We start from the raw sequence: 16353 nt of genomic DNA, 5'->3' as shown, positions 1-16353 counted from the left end.
ACTCTTGTTATCTATCTAAAAAGGAGAATTTCAGGGGCATTAACTGGATAACCTAGCTGAATACTGGGAATATCTGGCTAGGTTAGCCGGATAACTTTAGCCCTGCTTCTGAGCAGGGCTAAAGTTATCCGGCCTTCTGTGGCCAGATAACATGCTCCTTAATCGGATATCTTTAAAGATATCCGGCTAAGTAGCACTGTCATAAAATGAAAGCAAAAAATAAATAACCGAGCCAACAGGTCATCCCCTTCCTCCCTCCCAAAAAAATCTTACAAAGGCCCTGTTGGGCTGTGCCCACCTTACCTCCCAGATCCTTAAAATGTCCCTGAGACCCCCATATCCCAGTGGTTTTCAAACTTCCAAATCAGGCTGCCCCCTACCTTCCCCTCCCACCCCTGCAATGATTTATAAGATGATGGCGCCCCCCCCCCCGATATTTTATAGCCGAGATGTGTATGTCAGTGCTGGAAGCCGGATAACTTCAAGTTTATATATTCAGTAGGACAAGTTATCCAGCTAACTTTAGTCGGAAAATGTATCCACTACACGGCCTATTGAATACTGGCCTCAGTATAATCACCTTTCATTCTGTTAACCGGTCTAGAGCTCTACTGAAAGATTCTTTAGCAATTACTGGGCTTCTCCCACATAGTCCACATTAGGGAGGAACAAAAAAATGTATCTAAGGGCCTCATTTACTAAGCATTTATCCTCAGAATAGGAGAAAAGCCTTAGTAAATCAGGGTCCATGTTTGAAAAACAAAATAGTCTTATATCCATACAGTGACAAAGGCTGCCATAAAGCGGTAGCTCACATTTTGTGCAGTACTCCTATAAGACTTTAGAGAGAGAAGAAGAGCACTGGGAGCTGACATGTTTGATTTTAATAAAGGCCCATCTCCTTGAGTATGGATATGACCATATTTAACTTGCCAGACTTTAGAGTGGACACTGCTCTTCTTTCAAGAATTTAGATGAAGACAAAGATAAAAACTACTGGTGCATGTGTGTAAAGTGCAAATTTATATAGCTACACAGCCCCAGGAGGTAAAATTTATTTTATAGAAGAAGAGGAATTACACCCATAACTTAGAGACTAATATACCAGATTGTCTAATGCTCCTTCATATTATTTCTGCTGTAACCTATCAAAGGCTGTACTTCATGAGCCCAGTGATGGCCGGAGGACAACGAAAATGATTAAATCCAGAACAAGGCTACATCACAAAAAAAGTATCAAAACTGCCAAATAATTCCATAAGAAAGCAAATGTCTAATCATTTTAAAAAGGATAAAAAAAGAGAAGAGCAGAATTTTATAGGCACTTCAATTTTAAGAATGACCAACTGAAAACAAAATTCAGCAAAAGGCGTTTTCCATTCCTGGGTGTATAGACTGAGGGACAGTGATGAATAAAAGCTATATTTGAATGGTGCAGTCAAAGATATACATGTATGGTCAGAGGGAGATTATTGCCTTAGTCCCCCTCAAATGATATTAGCAGCCAACAGGATTGCTCAGTCACTGGTTAATATTAAGGGAAGGTTTGTTGGCATTAAATAACTTATCAAGTCAAGCTGAATTTATATTTTAAAACAATTTTAAACAAACAAACATTTTATAAAGTATTTACTCAAAAAGTGACACAATTAAGACATACACATCTCAGTTTTGTTATAATTTTCTTTCAAATTCCAATTCATCTCCTAGCAAGACTATGCTCTACATAGGTGTAGATTTACAGAGCAATGGTGACACAAAAGGAAAATGGAGACAATACCAGCCAGTTTCCAACATTCATATACATATAGCCAGCACAGACCGCAAAAAAAAAAACAAAACAAAAAAACAACCAACCAAATCCACAATGAAGGGGACACAAACCCAACGCAGGAGGCGGCACACTAAAGGTGGGCAACTGATGGACCACAAGCACCTGGCAGGTTTGGTCCCAGTTAGGAGGAGGAGATACAGCTTAAGTCCTTGTACTACAAGGAAGGAATGGAGTCAAACCTAGTTCCAGGGAGGTATCTATTTGAACACCTCAGTCTCTGCACTGCTGGGAACAGTGGCAAGTATAAAAACAAACAAAAAAAATAATAATCTAGTTAAACAGTCAGTAGTCAGACATTTAGAAAAAAGTAAAAACAAGTCTGCTTTAAAAAATGATTTACTAAAACATTTTTATCAAGTGTTGCCCTTACCCAGGAACATCAATAGCTTCTTTATCTTCCCGAGCAAAAGCAGAAAAGGCGTTTAGAACAGTATCTGTCTGTCATAGGCTGGCATCGCTAGCATTGCATTTCTGAGAGATGGGCACACTGAAGACACGCCTGAAAAATTGTTTCCGGAAAAGCTTAGAGCTGCCTAAGCTGAACAGATCCAACCACATTTCATTCCCTCAATTCATGTACATTCCTTCGGTACAAAAACTCATGAGATGTGCTGACTGTGTTCCCTTTCCAACCTTTCCTAAAACAGGACATTATAAGTCTGCAATATTGATGACTCCTGCCTAATATTCTCCAGTTCACATAAGAACTGCATTTATACTCATCCAGTAGAAATCCCACGAAACAAAACATAATGGGTTCTTTTTTCTCACATCTACTCACATGCACACGCATTACAAGCGCGCAGGAAATATGTGCATACATACACATGGGCATTGGAGGAAGACAGAAATGGAATGTGCTATGTTTCGGGGTTTATGCTGGAACACCACATTGTAGGAGTGGGGTGCTGTTTTTATGGGGAAGAACTAACAAGCTCCCTTTTCTATCACCTCCCTTGCATATTTCTTCCACATGAACATCTAAAGCATGACATCTTCCATTTCTGCCCTGCTTCAAAGCCCATGTGTGTATAACACATTCCCCCTACTGTAAACAGGAGTTATTGGTAATATGTTGCTTTTTGTCTTTAAATGATTTAGAGGTAACCTGCCTTTCGTGGTCTGTGATATATTTATTAAATTGATCTGAAACTGTCTATGGCTCTTTGCCTATGTCTTTTTGGGCCTCTCAATTTGATATACCTCCCCCATTTTCTGTGGAATATTTATTCCCCTATCACAGCCCTCTCCATCTACACGAGTATAGATGCACAATCCTACTCTTTTTACCAACAGATTACACACCACAGTAAAACTGTAAGTTTACCAGGCAAGGGAAATCCATGTCTAACAAGTGACTAAACAGCCTCAATAAAGGGGCTGCCTTTTTTTTTTTTTTTTTTTTTTTTTAAGGTGGCGAGTGTCAGACAGGCTAACATTATTTTAAAATCTATAAACATTTCATGGACCCAACTTGTTCTCTCAGCACTCTCACTGCTGTTCTGATTGCTGCCACAACTGATATCAATCCAGGGGCTTTTCAAACTCTTTTTTCCATTACTAAAAATCTAAAACTGAAATCTTATACATAATGGAGGTAATTTTAAAAGGAGTTACACATGTAAATGTAACATACTATTGCAGCAATTTTAAAAAGCCATTTACGCATGTGAAATGCACTTAACACGTGTAAAACTTATTGACAATTCAATAGCATATATCATAGCAATTTGCAAAAGCCACTTAATGTGGGCAATGTGCATTTACACATGTAAAATGCAGTTTTAAGCATGTAAATGCTTTTGAAAATTAGGCCCAACCTGTATAGTGCTAGTTACTATTGACTGGATGCAACTACCAGAGTGACTGAACTGTGCTCAGACCTGGCCCCTTCTGAATTTCCAAGCTTCCACCATAGTGCCCAACACTGGGACCAAGCTCCTCTCTCTCTGCTAACACATTCCTCTCTCCAAGTCACTCGTACTGCTACAGCCCTAAATGCCTAATCTAAGAGCTGAGTCTCATATCTGGATATAGCATGTCATGTTACATGCTTAAAAAAAAATACTCTGCTTAAAATACTGGCTTCATATTTTAACGAGACGTCTCCACAAACGAGTTTGGAAACTGCGGCTCCAATGTAATCCTGGGATGCTGAAGAAGATGGTCATTAAGGGATTTTCTCCACATAGGTACTCGTAACTTTGGAGTGAATCTCTTAGAATGGGCACATCAGCTCATAAACGCCTTCTCTCTTTGAATAAATTCTCAGATGTCCATTTCTACAAGGTCCAACCAAAACTGAACTACCGCTAGCTGATTTCCTTAAGGTCCTCCAATGGTAGCTGAAAGTTTGGTGTAAAGGGGAGAGAGAGATGGCCAGGGCTGTCTGAAGTACGCACTTGCTTCCTTGTACAGTTTATGCAAATGTAGTCCTCATTTTCAGCCATTTCTGGAGAGACGCCGACACATATCTGATGAAACCACTCGTCACACCCGCCATCACATTGCACCCAATCCACCTGTAACAAACAAAAGGCAGAAAGCTTTATGGAAAATCCCTGTAAGAGAGAAGGCAATTTTCAGACAACCAATTTATACACAAAGTAACTACTTACTTTGAAAATCGTCTTCTGGAAGTTTAACGGAGTAGGAAAGATTTGATTATACTTCCAGAAGACTCAAAAATTGGCAAGACATAAGAGTTGAAAAGGCTTCCTGGCGACAAGTTACTAAACTTAAAAAAAAAAAAAAAAAAAAAAAGAGGGCCATACAAAAGGCTCAGCTTTAATCCAACAGTCAGGTCTGGGGCTAGGAATGCTACGGAGGTATCGTTCACAGACCCCAGAGAGAGGGGGTCATCATCCTTGCTTAAGGGTGATACCTAATGGCTGGATTTGGAGCCCAAGACTGGACGATTCCAGAAGGCGCTCTGGTACATGGCCCCTGGACCCAGGATCGACACTGTAATCACCAGACTAGGTGTGCTGCTGGCAGCGGGGATATAAAATAGGGGAGGGGGGGGGGGGGGGAGAATTCCACACACAGTTGCAAATAAAGGTTCATGGTGCTAGATCTCAGCCCTGGTTCCAAATGAGTTAGAAATACAAAGGACCTGGAGGAAACTAGTGAGTCAAAAAAACACTCCAAACAAATAGAAAGGGCAATCAAGTGTGATTATATGTAGTATGTCATAGGAGACAGCCGCAAATTTCTCCATGAAACACGTCTCTCTAATTTTTACAACTTCTGCTTTCTGGTCATTGCTACCATAGCAGCTACTAAGTGTGTTTCAACTTTTATTTTGCTCCTGATCCAGCTCCTTTGGGCCTCCAGTTCTATTGGAACAAGGGCTGGGATCTGGTGTCAGAAGCCTTCATTTGCAGCTACCCAGGGATTTTTCACCCAGTCTATTTTCCCCATGTTTACAGATGGATCATTACAGTATTTTAATGGAAACAGACTTAAGAAAGAAAGCAAAAGAACAAGTTTGAAAATCTGTCTGATTTAGACTTGATATTTGAGAAAATAAATGGTTTTTCAAAGCTGCTGAAATAGCAGATCAGATTATAGTGAGGGAGATCCTATTAAATCTATACCAAATACAGATTTACTTCCTAAGAGAGAGATATAAGAACAGCCTTTGGCTCTGCTCTGGACCTACAACTTACATATTTAACAAGAGCAGATATAGTTTTATGTTATCATTAATATGCGGGGATTTTATTGCTTGTTATTTTTGAATTGCTGCTGCATGTGTTTTATTGGTTTTGTTAATATTGGTATTGTTTATTAGTTCAAGGGTTTGTATATGAATTTATTTTTACTTCCTTAGTTTTCTGTACTTGTAATCCACACTGAGCTTGATTAGATTGGTGGATAATAAACTGATGAAAGAAGCAAGAAATAGACATCTACTATTTCCTAATAAAATTACTGAGGCTCCAGGACAGTTTTCAGTGGCTACTAATGTGTGATAAGTCAGTATATAAAATTAAACTTCCATTTGCCAGCATGTGGCTCCTCTAATTCTCTAGTCCTTGAGCACTGAAAATTGGTTGGGGTTTCAGGAAATACTTAAAGAATATGCTTGAGATTGATCTCTATACAATTGAGGTAGTATGCTTGCAAATCTGTCTCATGCATATCTGATAGGGATATCCCGAAAATCTGCAGCTAACATTATTACAGTGTGAACAATGTCTCAAACTCAGGATATGGCTTTTCATAGCCAATGTTAAGCAAGAGCATAGTTTTTTAGATATTAACTATTTGTTTAATTGATGACACTGGCCACAAACTATTTTTGTTTTGTCATTAAGCAACTCAGCATGTAAAAGTGATTAAACAATATTTTATACAATTATAGAAGAGTCCATGCCAGCATGGTGGCTCAGTATCAGTGCTGTGCACTGACATGCAGGAGGGGTCCCGAGTTAGATTCTGCTCAGGTCTTCCACTTCCTGAGCTGGCTGGGACTGGGGATGCTGTAGAGGCAGCTTTCATATTCCTGGTTTCAGGAGTCTCAATCATGTTGCAATAGTGAACTAGCTGGCAGGAAATCTAAAATAAGGGGGAAAACGAAATCCCTACATAGTTGCTAATAAAGGCTCATGGCTCTGGATCCCAGTCCTGGTTTCAACAGCAGGAATCAAAAGAAAAAAAGGAGCTGGTCCCAAAAAAATAGAAAAAAAAATCTCTCAATTATATAGTAATCTCATGTACTGGCAATCTGGATGTTTCATCAGTGGTCCACAAATTCGGAGTAAACCTTTCCTATAGTTCCTAACACAAAATTGGGGAAGAAAATTTTCATTGCAGGCTCTACAAAGTTGTTCAAAAGTGAGCTGCATGGGTACTGCCAGATGCTAAGGGCTATAAGTACATCACATCACCACTCTCTAAGAATCCTTGAGCGCATAAACTTACAAGCATAAACTAGTCAGATGAAGTGATGGTGGTCCTGGGGCAGCGGTCTTTGGGGCTGGTCCCTACCCCTACCCGCCATTCGTCAAGCACAGCCAAGGGACCAAGGGGTTCCAGTAACTGGAGGTCTTCTGATTTCAAAGGTCGTCGGTGGAAGTTATTTTAAATATTATAACAATGCTTGTTCCATAGACTCCAGAAGCTGGAATTGATGGGGTTAATCCCAGAGTCAGAATGAGCTGCTGACATCACGCCTCTGCTGCAAGTCTAAGTTTTTCAGTTTCAGTTTTTGCGAAAGACTATCAGAACTGAGAGACAGAATATACGGCTGACAGAGAGAATGTAATCCTTTCAGCTAGGGAATTTACAGTTGGGAGTTGACAAGAAATGTAACGTGATCGGCATTTGTCTCTCAAATCAGCCTAAGAACCTAGCCAGATAGTGGCTGGGAGATTATCAAGATCCTAAGACTTAACTGTAAAAGTTACAGCATTCAACTCTGTAGACATCTGATTTAAATATATTAGTGCTACTGTGAAAATCCCTTTTCCTTTCCCTTGAATGTCGTAAAAATGTTTAATCTTTTTGTTCACTGTAACTACTTTTTTAAATAATAAACTGTTTATTAGTTCTATGTTTAGTGATCCAGGTAAGTGTTAGAGGATCTCAGTATTTTTAGTAAATAGTCTGCGAATATCTAAGAACCCAGTGATTTCAGGTGGTTGTGAGGTTGCAGTGTGTCCTAAGAAAGCCTCAGAGAATAGCTATGGGCAGGGTACTTGCCTAGAAGCAAGCGGAAACCCAGTTAGCAGGTGAGAGGTTGCTAGGACAGGAGCAGGTACACAGGTACAGGCAAGAGTTCAAGCGATTCAAGGATAGTGCAGACAGGGCTCCAGAATACAATGATCCTTTAACACAACAGATTATGCCTAGATTGTTTCATTGCCCGATTTATAGATGGTAGAAGACAGCAAAACAAGTTTAAATGCATGACTTTCAAGATTACATTATTAAGTTTTATTATTGTCTATAAAGCCAAATAAAACATGTAAAATGGTTTCATATAGGAAATATAAGCAGAACATCAGACTTAAGCAGGAAAATAAGGAGCTGTGGATCCAAGTAAAGATAGTGAAATTAGGAAGCAATTTTGATATATTTGATTTTTTTTCAGGTTATGACTATTGCTAAATGAACATAAAAGTGACTATTTTTCTGTTTTTCCAATGGAGACCCGTGAATAGTGGAATGCCCCAGGAATCTATACCAGGACTAGTGTTTAACATATTTATAAATGATCTAGAAAAAGGAGCAATGAGTGAGGCGATACAAAATTATTCAAATTAGTTAAAACACAAGCTAATTATGAGGAACTGCAGGTCAACATTGTGAGACTAGGTATCTAAATGGCAGACAAAGTTTAATGTGGACAAGTCCAAAGTGACGCACATAGGGAAAAATATTCTTAACCAGCCACATTAGGCGCTACCACTCAGGAAAAGGTTATCTTGGGGGTCATTGTGGGCAACACACTGAAATTTTAAGCTCAGTCAGTGTGCAACAATAATCAAGAAAGCAAACAATGTTAGGAATTAATCAGAAAAGAATAGAAAACAAAACTGGGAGGGACGGAGGCAAGATGGCGGCATGAGCAGACACGGATCGCTGAGCTTCCGACACTTGCAAGTTTTACGTTCATGATGCCGGCAAAAAGGAAAGGAAAGCTCCGAGTCTTTCCTTCAGACTCGGAGATTGCTGCAACTCAGCGTTTAATTACCTCGTTCGTGTCTGCTAAGGCATTAGAATCGGGAGGAGAAGTCTCTGCTGCGGGAACCGGCGAGGAAGCTTTGGTCTCACCAGGAGAGGTTACTCTAAGTTCCCCGTATCTTCATATGCCTGAGATTGCTTCTTTCCTCTGCTCCTCTCAGGCGGCTGAGTCGCAGAGCCGTGACAAGTGCGACAGCAGCAGAAGGAAGCTGGAGGGTAGAGGTCGCCGGAGCACTCCCACAGCCTTCTATGAGCCTACATCTATCAGGAGTGGAAGTGTTAACTTCTACGCCTCCCGAGTCTACTCCGACACGGGAGAGAAGAACGGAGGTCTTGGAAGGAGCGACGGCATCTATCACAGGAGAAGTTTATCTGACCGGTCTATCGCCTGTGGTGAAGGCGGGTGAGTTTTCCCAGCGGCCTCGCCTTCAGATGCCCAGCAAGCCAGAAAAAATCACGCTGGAAGCAATCTGGGACCTAATGGTGGCATTAGTGAAGTCAGTCAGGGATTTTCAAGATAAACTTGAAACTGTTGATTGTAAGTTGGATAATCACGAAACTCAGCTACAAGAAATTAAGCCGAGACTGGAAACAGTAGAAGCTGGATTGATAAAGTCCCAAGATTGTAATGTGAAAGTTGTGAAGGATCTTAATGTGATTTCTCTCAGATTGGAACATTTAGAAAACCATTCTATACATTTAAATTTAAGATTTCTCAATTTCCCAAAGATAGTTGCAGAACTCCCTTATATTACACTTAAAAAATACTTTATGGAGATCTTGAAATTTCAGGAGGGAGAGTTACTTTCTGTGAATAAGTTATATTATTTACCAGTAACAGCTAGAAATAGAGATATATTACAAGTCAGTGTAAATAAGGGGAATTTGACAACATTTCTAGAAGATTCTACCGCTGAATATTATGAATGTGCTATGTTGATGGTTTCTTTTATTTCAGAAAAAGATATTGCAGAAATTATGAAAAGATATTTTAGAAACATTGAATTGCCTTTTCGGAGTTTACAGATACGGGTATTTCCAGATTTCGCTCCAGTCACACAAGACAGGAGACGTGAGTTTATCGCACTGAGGTCCCAGGTTGTAGCCTTGGGGTACTCATTTGTTCTAAAATATCCCTGTAAATGTTTCGTGAAAACTCCAACAGAATGTTATATTTTTTTTTACCCTGAGCAGTTAAAATCCTTCCTTAATGCCAGGAGAGTAATAATTACCTCCAATAAGTGACTTTAGTGAGAAGATCATAGATAAATGAATGCCTTATTTCATGTTAAGCCTTTTTCATGTGCTATTTCCTTTTGACTCTCTTTAAAATTACCTGCCTTCCTCTCATATATTTCCTTAAGGGGGAGTGCAATAATGCTTGATTAAGTGAAAGTTTTATAATTTACTTATTTGAATATGTGGTTGTGCCTTATTGCATTTCTGTTTTTTTCTGTAAGTGAGAAGTATCTTGCTGTAATGATTAAAATGATAAAAAGAAAAAAAAAAGAAAACAAAACTGGAAATATAATAATGCCTCTGTAGTGCAGCTGCACCTTGAGTGTTGTATGCAGTTTTGGTCACTGCACCTCAATAGTAGAACTACAAAAAAGTACAGAGAAGGGCAACTTAAATGATTATGGGGATGGATTGGCTCCATTATGAAGAAGACTAAACAGGTTAGGGCTCTTCAGCTTGGAAGAGACACATCTTAGAGGGGACATGATCAAAATTACTTGTGGTATGGAACAGGTAAATAGGTTATGGTTATATACACTATCAAATAATACTAGGACTAGGGGATGGCCCCTGAAACTTACAAGTAGCAAATTTAAAACAAATTTCAGTCAATGCACAATTAAGTTATGGAACTTGTCAGAAAATGTGGTTATGGCCAGTAGTATAACGGAGTTTAAAAATAGTTTGGAAAAGTTTCTGGGGGCCAGGTCCATAAATGATTACCAGATAGACTTTGGTTTTAACTTCTCTTAATTCTAAAGGACAGCAACATTGAAACAGATTTCGAACAATGTGGACTGGTCACTGTTGGAGACAGGATGCTGGGCTTGATGGAAGCACTGGCCAGATTCAGCTTGGCATTTCTTATGATGTCCTTGTTTATCCTCATTTGAAGCTAGAATTCAACCTAAGTTCACCAATTTTGCGCAAGCATGCACATTTTTTTGCTTCTAACTTTCAATGGCTTCTATCTAATTAGAATCAGGAACCATGATAAAGTGCCTGGCTGCTAGTTAGAATTTGGGCACTGTCCCAAAGCAGTTTCTCACAGCTAATTTTTTTTTTTTTAATTTAATTTTTATATTCCACCTTTCATGACTGATCAGCCTCTTCAAAGCAGATTACATTCAAATATTGTCGGTATTTCCTAGTCCCCTTTTACCTTAATCACAGCTGACAAATGTCCAAGGAGGGCATTATCAACCAGCCCTCTGTCACTGTCAAAATCCTAAAAAGGATTAATCACAGGGGATCAGCAAGATCTGGCACTGCAGGGATTATAGCTCTATAATAAACTCTTTGTTGGATTCTAAAATTATTACTAGAATTGAATTCTATGCTTCTTCTTCAAAGAGAGAGAAAACTGCTTCTGCCCGTAATCACTTTAAGGGGCACATCCCAAGGGAAAGAAGCATATCTTGGGCTACATGACTTTAGGAAATATTAGGACGGGAAAGCAAAGACCTAATGAAGTAAGAGTCTTTTCTGGGGACACAACAGGAAAATATAGTTCGCAACCTGACCCTTCTGTAACTCAGAAATTTCAAAGAAGTCGATGTGCCACTGGACCAGCTTGCTAGCCTAGTGGCAGTGCTGTGCTCTGCCATGCAGAAAACCTGGGTTCACTTTCTGAACCTGGCTTCAGCTCAGGCAGCGTGCACAGCCCCTTGAAGGAGGGAGTCTCCACTATTGCACAACAGCAACACCTAATGGCCAAGGTGCACATATATTGGATTCCAGAAGGAGCCAGAGGCCATCACTGCAATGGCTGAGCAACTGGGAAATTGTGAATGAAGGCTCATGGTGCCATAATCCATTAAAGGGCAGTTCTAATTGAACTGGAAACCCGAAGAAGCAAGAGGAAACTGCTGGCCCCATAAAAAAAAAGCTTACTGTATGGGGAGGAATTGAAGCCCCTGAAGGGATTTTTGTCCTGTGGGTATTGGAGGACTCAGGATGGATTGGTAGGGTCTTTGTCCGTTAGGTAGATATTACTGTAATGTTGTAGTTGATAGAATGCTTATGAAAGCAGACATTTTTTGCTAATTTGTTTTATGTTATGTATTTTTAAAATTTGATTCTATAACTCACTTCTAGAAATATATATTTTTTTAAAAGAAGCGAGATATACATTTAAAAAATTTTTTTAAATTTAGTGTCCCACAAACGATATCTTGTTTTGCAAAGTTTCGTCAAGCAGATCTACCAAGGGTTTAGTCAGTCAGGTATGTTCTTTGAACTCACCTTGTCCTTGCAAGGCCGCTGACAGTTCTGTGCAGCACACACAGCATTCTCATCATCTGACTCTTCTGCCCCTGACCAGTCATACTTGGATGGGATGTCGAGCACTTTTTTCTCTCTCTTCTTCTCGGTGCTCTCTTTTGCCAGCTCTGCTTTTGCTGCTGCTACTGCCTTCTCTTTCTTCTTCTTCTTCTCCTCTTCTTTGGCTAGCTTCTTGGCGAGTTTGTTCAGCTCTTTTGTTTTGTCCACATTCAGTTTCAGTTTCTTCTTTTTGGGTTTGTCTAGCTTCTTCAGCTCCTTGGATTTTTGCTTTCCTTCTGCAAAAAGGTGCTCAGCCTTTTCTAACTTCCGTTTACGTTTCTTCTCAGAAGAATCTTTCATTTTAATTTTCAGCGGCTTCTCCTCCAGGCTATCATCCTTCGAGAACAGAATTAAAACAGCATTACAAATCAGTAATACACATTTACAAGCTATGTATATTAAAACTTTCCAATATAAAAAAACTCCTATACTTTTGGTTTTCATCCTCATAATTACCACCCTATAACAAATTCAACCTCAATAAACTGTTCCAAGTGTTTGTTTCCCGCAAACAATACACAACATACCTTCTGTACCCTCTTACAAGGTAAAAGAGAAGCATTCTCCCATTTAATGTAGAACGGTGAATTCCCATCATGTGGGCATGGGTCCCTTCAGATCACGGTCAGAGTTGGGGAAAGCAAAGTTGCTTACCTGTCACAAGTGTACTACGTAGACAGAAGGGCAAACAGTCACACAGGATGGGTGATATCTTCCGATGGCGCCGAATTGGCCATATCTCTCTCAGCTCAAAGCTTTTTAGTTTGCTTTGAGCATGTATGGCACCCCCCATGCTACCATTGCCACACAACCCTCTCTGTCTTTTCTGCAGTTGAGCTCAACTTCTCAGGGAGGGAGGGAGGGATTGTGAGGCTGTGTTCTGCCATCCACGGAGAGCAGCTAATACAAGTAAGCTTCTTCGCTTTCTCTGTGGACAAGCAGCATAAAGAACCACACAATTTGGGATTCCAGAGCTGAGAGTGCAATGGAGTTATAATTTTCTTTGTCAGTTTTTTTTTTTGCAATCCAACACCATGTGTGAGAAGTTCATACATTTTTTTTTAATGAATGTCAGTACAGCATGCCCATAGTTATAGTCCAAGTTGCTATCCTACTCTATTCAGTAGTGTCTGATGAAATTGTTGTCCATCTGGCTGTCCTGCAAATGGCTTGCATTAACACCAAGTTAAGGTGCACCATTGAGGTTGCAACAGCTCTGATTTGATGGGTTTTTACTGGTTGTGGAAGCCTGTGTTTTATGCTGAATTTATTTATTTAAAATTATTTGTTGCCTGCCCCTCCTAATAGTTCAGAGCAAGGTACAATAAGAACATACATAATCATTAAAACAAAATAACATAAAAACAACAAAATATAAATATCTGCGCAAGATGGATTGCAAAGATGCATCATGGTTGTGGGATCAAAAGAATTATAGTTGTAAATAGTTAAAGTAGGTGAGGATGGAGTCGTAGGGATGCTCATTTATATGTAACCAGAGAAAGCATATCCATAGAGGCTAATTATCAGGAAAGGCCAGCTGGAATAAATGCATTTTTAATTATTGCTTAAAGAGTTTGAAATTTTTAGTCAAACTTATATGGCTTGGCAGAAAAGTTCCTGTTGTGGTGACTGCTGCATCTAATGTAGTAGGGTCGGAGATTGTCATTAATAGTGAAACAGAATGTATCTTCATCTTTGGTTAGAGATTCATCTTTGGGAGCAGTAATATGGTTTAAGGCAGTGGTTCTCAACCGGTGTGTCGCCAAACACATGCAGGTGTGTCGCCACACTTCCCGGTCCCCTGCTGACCCAGCTGCTCCCCCCTACCCGAGCAAGACAGGCCCTACACCCAGGCTTAAAACGCTGAAAGTCCAGGCGGAACACGGCAGGAGAGCAGGAGTCAGCGGCACGGCATGCTCTCTTCTTCCTGCCCCCCCCCCCTCGTGGCCCGGAAGAGGAATTGGTGAGCAGCGGTTACGTGCGTGGGAAGAAGAGACCTTGCTAGTGCGCTCGGCATCGGCCCAAAGAAAAGAAGAGAGGTGCGGTCTGAAGAATGAGCAGTGCGGCTCAGAGAAAAATGAAGAATGTCGTCAACCCCCGCGGCCAATGGGACTCCTTGCTCCGCGAGGGCTGAAAATGAAGTAATTGCTGCTGCCTTTAGGGTTAGAAGTGAAGGAGGCTGCTGCTGCCGCTAGTTCGGGGGAGGGGGGAGAGTGAGTGAATGAGCAAGCATGTGTGTTTGAGATCCTGTGTGTGTGTGAGTGAGATATGATTGAGAGCCTGTACATGTGAAAGAGAGTATGTGTGTGATTGAGAGCTGGTTTAGGTGAAGGAGCATGTGAGTATGTGATTGACAGCATATGTGAAAGTGAGAGAAAGACAGCATGTGTGTCTGTGTGTGATTGAGAGCTGGTTTAGGTCAGGGAGCATGTGAGTATGTGATTGAGACATGTGTGAAAGTGAGAGAAAGACAGCATGTGTGTCTGTGTGATTGAGAGATGGTTTAGGTGAAGGAGCATGTGAGTATGTGATTGAGAGCCTGTGTGTAAATGAGAGAAAGAAAGAGAGCATGTGTGTCTGTGTGTGACAGAGCTGGTTTAGGTGAGGGAGAATGTGATTGACAGCACGTGTGAAAGTGAGAGAAAGACAGCATGTGTGTCTGCGTGTGATTGAGAGCTGGTTTAGGTGAAGGAGCATGTGAGTATGTGATTGAGAGCACATGTGAAAGTGAGAGAAAGACAACATGTGTGTCTGTGTGATTGAGAGCTGGTTTAGGTGAGAGAGCATGTGAGTATGTGATTGAGAGCCTGTGTATAAATGAGAGAAAGAGGGAGCAAGTTTGTAAGCATGTGAATGAGAGTCTGTGTGTGAGAGAAAAGGACAGCATGTATGTGTGTGATTGAAAGCCTGTGTGTGTAAGCCTGAAAAGATAGACAGCATGTGTGTAAATGTGTAATTAAGAGCCTATATAAGTAAGAGAGAAAAAGCATGCGTATATGTGAGTGACTGAGAACCAGTGTGTGAGAGAGAGAGAGGAGAAAGTTGCAAGCAAACTATCCCTCCTCCTGCTAATTCAAAACAATCTCAGGGCACCTGGATATCAAATGTTCCCAGGTATGCAGAGCAAAACATTTTTGTATCCTTGTTATTTTCCATTACTGGGTCTTTGTGTCTACTATTTTAAAATATTTTATTGGTATCTAGAAATGTTTGATATGAGTTTTTAATTACTGGATATTCCATTCATCCGCTGTTTTGAAATAATCTGTTCTTTTTGTTAGTATGGTTTTACTGCTACTGATTTTATATTTCTTGATTTGTTTTATAAAGATGGGTGATGTTTCTTTTTTCCTTTGTTGCACTGCATACAGAGACTCTGGCTTGTTGCGGTTTCCAATTCAGTTTTTGTCTGCATGCTTCTAGTTATGCGTTTTGGTCTCTTTATTCTTTGTTAGGTGAGAGTCAGCACATGTGATTCAGGTGAGGTTCTCTGCTGGGGTGTAGTTTCTGAGTAGGACTCTATAGCAGCCTGACTTGGTCCGTTTTCCTAATAGGAGATGTATTGTCTTAAGGCCTGGTGTAATATTTTCAGTGTTGCCTTTTCTTAGGTAAGGTGGTTACTGTTAAGTGTTGGAAATTGGTGCTGTTTGGTGTGGGATGTTTAACGTTTATACAATTTCTGTTCAGATATAATATGTATCTTTTCCTAGTGTCATTCTTAACAATAAAAATAATACTGGACCTTTATTTTTTATTTCCGCCATAAATTGTAATGAGCAGTGTGTCACACATGTGAACGTGGTCTGTCAGGTGTGACACGATGGGAACAAAGTTGAGAACCATTGGTTTAAAGGTATGGCTCCTGCCTGAATCTTCTTTGGGACGATGCATCCATGTGTGAGGAGGAGACGGATTGTAGAGCCAAACTTTGTTTTTTAATAAACTCCACGTTTTGTTCACTTTTTCCCCAAAAACGGTGTCACCTAGATACAGCCTCCCTTAGGTCAGATGCTCTAAGCCATGCTATTCTTCTCACTGCTACTGCACATTCAGAAATCCAGGAAGCTGTGTCAAAAGAGTCATAAATAGATCAGGTGATCATAACACTGGAGAATAAGTTTCTTCTCGTAGAGATTTTTTGCATGCACTTTAAGCTTCTGTAAATTGTTGTATGGATCACTTGTATCTAGTGGGCATCTATCCTTGATTGTAGGATGGCTCCTTGGAAGATCTTTTTCCTTATCGTGTGGTATTTGAACTTT

General features: G+C 40.2%; 1 protein-coding gene across 2 annotated transcripts in view; it reads right to left on the bottom strand.

Moving 5' to 3' along the window:
• Nucleotides 1-3204: 3204 nt before the first annotated feature.
• KDM5A (lysine demethylase 5A) overlaps nucleotides 3205-16353 on the bottom strand; it is a 331505-nt gene continuing 318356 nt past the window's right edge. The window contains exons 27-28 of one of the 2 annotated variants that reach the window (XM_029599940.1): nucleotides 12011-12424; nucleotides 3205-4356 (exon numbers count right to left, since the gene is read on the bottom strand). In XM_029599940.1, the coding sequence (XP_029455800.1) occupies nucleotides 4147-4356; nucleotides 12011-12424 (624 nt within the window). In that variant the 3' untranslated portion in view covers nucleotides 3205-4146. The remainder of the gene's footprint in view (nucleotides 4357-12010; nucleotides 12425-16353) is intronic. The other variant, XM_029599941.1, reaches the window with a different exon arrangement.

The sequence above is a fragment of the Rhinatrema bivittatum genome, chromosome 4 (genome assembly GCF_901001135.1).
Source record: "Rhinatrema bivittatum chromosome 4, aRhiBiv1.1, whole genome shotgun sequence".
In the NCBI taxonomy this organism is placed as follows: Eukaryota; Metazoa; Chordata; class Amphibia; order Gymnophiona; family Rhinatrematidae; genus Rhinatrema; species Rhinatrema bivittatum.
This window is presented reverse-complemented; position numbering and strand designations above follow the sequence as displayed.